Genomic DNA, 4,577 nt, shown 5'->3' with positions numbered 1-4,577 from the left:
CAAGTCACTTAACCCCCATTGCCCCGCAAAAAAAACCCCACAAAAAAACAAAAAAAAACCAAGAAACATAGTTTCCTTAAATGAAGCAATAAAATTACATATACTTCTGACTGACAATGTAAAGGGAATGAAAAGAGAGAAAAGAAATTGAGGGACCCATAGACAAAAACTAAAGGGGCCAATTCCCTTTAGTAGGTGGACATTACAAAGAAAAACTAAAGGGGAAGTCCACTTTAGGAGGTGAATATTACAAATAGTGTATGCAATGGGAAAAGGAAAACAGGAAAATGTCCATTTAAGTCTTTGGAAGTCTTTTCTCAGATGATTCTTGGGATGTCATCTGGGTGTAGTTGTAGAGTTAAAGTCTTTCAGGTGTGGATGCTGATGATCAGCTAGCAAGTCTCAGTTGCAGAGTTTTGGGTGTGGTTGTAGAGAAGTTTCAGATATTGATGATCACCTGGAAAGTTTCCCATAAAATTGATCTTAACACAACCTTAAATAGCTTTGCCAATAACCAAATCAAACAATGAGAGTTCTCAAAAACATATGTGTAAGGAAATTCAGAATCTTTTAGAGATAGAATAAAAACAAAAATTGAAACTTAAAAAAACCCCCAATATTACTGTAAACCCCCAGGTAAGAATAAATTGAGATGTAATATAAAAATAAAAAAATATATATATATAAATATAAATTGAGATGTAATATAAAAAATATAAATATAAATATATATATAAAAGTTGTCAGATTAATTTCAGTTATAATAACTACCAACAAAAGTGGATGTCTCCCTAAGTTACTTGCAAGAGAGTCTATAAGTTACGCTGGTATAGCCTTCTTTAATACAGGGCTAAGACAATTGTGATATTAAGAAAAAATTTTATATTTGTTTCATCACTTTTTGCATCATCTGCCTAATTATCCTCATGCCATTATAAGAAATTAAAGAATCTAATATGACTGGTAACAGATGTCAAGTCCAAATTCAACATCGTGTTTATCATGACATCTGAGATAATTATGGGATTAAATATGTTTACTGAGCATTTCCAAATTATGATGAAAATATGGTTTGAATTTTTAAACATATGCTAAAATATCCTGGTAGGTTTGTAAGGGGGCAGCTCCCTAGGACTTTAAGAGTAGAAACTCTCTTTTTGGAAATTTTCATACAAACAGCACTAGACCTTTCTATCACTTTCTTTATTTCCTGAGGAGTAATTTATTGTTTTAGTATAAGGGGAAAAGGTGATTTTACCATCTGGAGAATGCTCAGTCATTAAACAGAACTAAAGTCAGTTTGAAATTTTTGTCTTGAGTGATTCTAAAAGTGGAAAATGAAAAAAATAAGCAAGTAGTTTTGCACATTGAAGTTGGTTTTTTGTGCATTTTGAAGTTTTGAAGTCTTATCTGTTGCTTAAGAACCACCTGGTGCAACTATTAATACTTTTTTCCAGCTTGGAAAGAAAGGTTTGTTCAAATGAGAAAGCAATTATTTCAGGAATAGGCAAAAATTCATTTTAAGAGGGTGTTATACCTTAATAATGTGTTACTGTATGAGTGATGAGTAGAACTTGATTGCCTAGAGGCAAATAGCTAAAAATAAACTGGAATGCACTATTCATTTTCAAGCTCTTAGAAAACCAAATTGGAAACAGTTTACCTGATGACCACTTAGGGTTGGCAACCTGAATCTCCAGGTAACAACTGATAAGAACCCAAACTCTGGTTTATCTGTCAGGTGGCATTGACAAGGGCCTAGATTTGAGGCCTATCTATTAATCTCTTTTCTGGGCTGGGTTCTTCAGGTTTTCTATTATCCTTTTTTTTTTTTTTTTTTGTGGGGCAATGGGGGTTAAGTGACTTTCCCAGGGTCACACAGCTAGTAAGTGTCAAGTGTCTGAGGCTGGATTTGAACTCAGGTACTCCTGAATCCAGGGCTGGTGCTTTATCCACTGTGCCACCTAGCCGCCCCCCTCTATTATCCTTTCTTAGAGCTCAGGTCTTAGATTTGTCTATTAATCCTTTCTTCTCTTCCATCACACTGACTAACCACATTTCCTTCCCACATCCCCAAACCCATACTTGTGTAACTGTTTCTGTTTTCCTACTGAGGTGCAGGACTTTCGGGAAATTCCTAGTAAAACTCATCTCATGAAATTTGATCCATTATTCCAACATTTGGACAACTTTTTAGATTTTCTCCCTGGACTGCATCTAAGATAATTTGCGGAAATATTTCCTGCATATTTGATCCATAAGTACAAAATGACTGAGGGGATAAAGGGTAAACTTACCTTGAACTCCTCTGAGCTCCATTCTGGGCCAGGCTCCCACTACCCAGCTTCCCTTCCCCTGGCTGTCCAAATGCTTTCAGGCCAGGGTCCACCCAGTCCTACCTTTCCTCAGCCAGACTCTTCTGGATCTCAATTACTTGTCCCTCCTGCCCCCACCCCAGACTTCCACAATACCATTACTTAAGAATAGCTGATACCTTCAGGAAAGTGGAGGTGGGAAAGAAATCTGGTCCCCCTAAACCATACCAAGGAAAAAAAGAATGGCAGGTCTTACATTTTAGGAGGCTCGTGTCAAGTTCCCTAAAGGCTCATTAATTAGTGAGATATCAGTTCATGGGTTGGAGTAAAGTGCAGGATGTTGGTAGATGTCTGATCTTGCATGTCTTTCCCGTCTGACTTCCTTCCCTTAGGCAATATTGCATCTCATGCAATCCCTCTGGTTTTGGGAAACATTTTTGTTGTTATTTAATCATGTCCAACTCTTTATGGCTTCATTTAAAGTTTTCTTGTCAAAGATACTGGAGTAGGGGCAGCTAGGTGGCGCAGTGGATAGAGCCCTGGCCCTGGATTCAGGAGGACCCGAGTTCAAATCTGGTCTCAGACACTTGACACTTACTAACTGTGTGATCTTGGGCAAGTCACTTAACCCTCATTGTCCCACAAAAACAAAAACAAAAAAACCCAAAGATACTGGAGTGGCTTGCCATTTCCTTCTCCAGCTCATTTTATAGATGAGGAAACTGAGGCAGAAAGGGTTAAGTGACTCCCCCACATACATATGGCTAGTAATTGTCCAAGGCCAAATTTAAAGTCAGGAAGATGAGTCCTCCTAGCTCTAGACCCAGCACTCTATCCACTGCATCTCCAAGCTGCCCCATAAAACCATAAAACTGACTAAAACTGAAATAAACTAAAGACAAGTAGGTGTAGCAGGAGCACACAGCACACAAGGGTCTCAGAAGCAGGGGCATCTTCAGGGTATCAAGGTCTCAGGGACTTCCCCTGAGCTGGACTCAGGCACTTCTGCTCCAAGAGCCCCCACACCCCCAGCTGCTTCGCCTAAAGAGATCCCCAAAGGGAGGGGGAGCAGACACAGGGACATAAGCTAGGGCTGGAGGCAGAGCAGCCACGGGGCAGGAGACACTGCACCATGGAGTCCCTGTCCCAGCTCCTCTGCGGGCTCCTGATGCTCCTGGTCCCAGGTGAGAACATGAGACATCACAGGCAGACAGGCAATTTTTCATAAGATGAGAAAATTCAAAGGAACTTAGAGTCTTCAGGCACATGAGCCTAAATGTGGATCCCTCGGAGGTCAGTGGGTTGGCAGAGCCAGGCTGTCTGGGGGCCAAGTATCCACGTGGCAAGAGACTGTTCTGTTTATTTCCTGTTGGTTGATCATCATTTCCTGCTTTTAGGTTCCAGGGGGGAAATTGTGCTGAGCCATTCTCCAGCCTCAGTGTCTGTGACCCCAGGAGAGAGAGTCACCATCAGCTGCAAGGCCAGTCAGAGTGTCAAAGACAGTGATGGAAACACTTATCTAGAATGGTTCCAACAGAAACCTGGACAGTCTCCTCAGAGACTCATTGATGGGGGTTCATACCTGGGCTCAGGAGTCCTGGCCAGGTTCAGTGGCAGTGGGGCTGAGAAGGACTTCACCCTCACCATCAGCAGTGTGGAGGCTGAAGATGGGGCCTATTATTACTGTTGGCAAGGAACTTCTTTTCCTTTCACAGTGCTACAGCCCCGAACAAACACCTCCCCAGCCCAGACTGGCTGCTCAGGGAGGCTCAGCTGCCTCCTCTGCTTCCTCTCCTCCAGCAGCTGCTGGGCTGCCTGCTCAGGTGCAGGGGCTCTGATGCTGACTTGGGGAAAGGGACTCGGGGCTCGGGGGAGAGGCCATGGACTGACAGCTCTGTGTCCTGAGTGTTCTTGTTCCTCCCCAGCCATGAACTGTATGTAAAGTCAGGGGATGAACCAGCCCCTTTCAGCCTGGGCCACCCGAATGTACCCTGGACCAGGAAAGGTATTATCAAAGACAAGGAAGTCTAGATAATTGATCAGGAGAACAATAAGATCTATTCACTTCTTTGGAAAAGAAGATGATGAATGGAATTTCAAAGGGGGCATTTAAATTTGTTTATTCTTTTGTGGAAAGTAAATAGGGACTGTCTGGTTTCATTTTGAAGTTTTTTGAGCAAAGGGCATTTTGCTCCTATTAATCCAGGGACTCATAAAATATTAATGAATGAGTCATTTCCCCAGTAAATAAATACTTGGGTA

General features: G+C 41.7%; 1 gene segment (V, D, J or C); it reads left to right on the top strand.

The window, feature by feature from the left end:
• The first annotated feature begins 3,447 nt into the window (after nucleotides 1-3,447).
• On the top strand, nucleotides 3,448-4,257 carry LOC122739577. The segment is given in 2 exon segments: nucleotides 3,448-3,499; nucleotides 3,713-4,257. Coding segments are annotated over 2 exon segments (597 nt in total).
• Nucleotides 4,258-4,577: the final 320 nt, after the last annotated feature.

The sequence above is a fragment of the Dromiciops gliroides genome, chromosome 2 (assembly GCF_019393635.1).
Source record: "Dromiciops gliroides isolate mDroGli1 chromosome 2, mDroGli1.pri, whole genome shotgun sequence".
NCBI classification, from domain to species: domain Eukaryota; kingdom Metazoa; phylum Chordata; class Mammalia; order Microbiotheria; family Microbiotheriidae; genus Dromiciops; species Dromiciops gliroides.
This window is presented reverse-complemented; position numbering and strand designations above follow the sequence as displayed.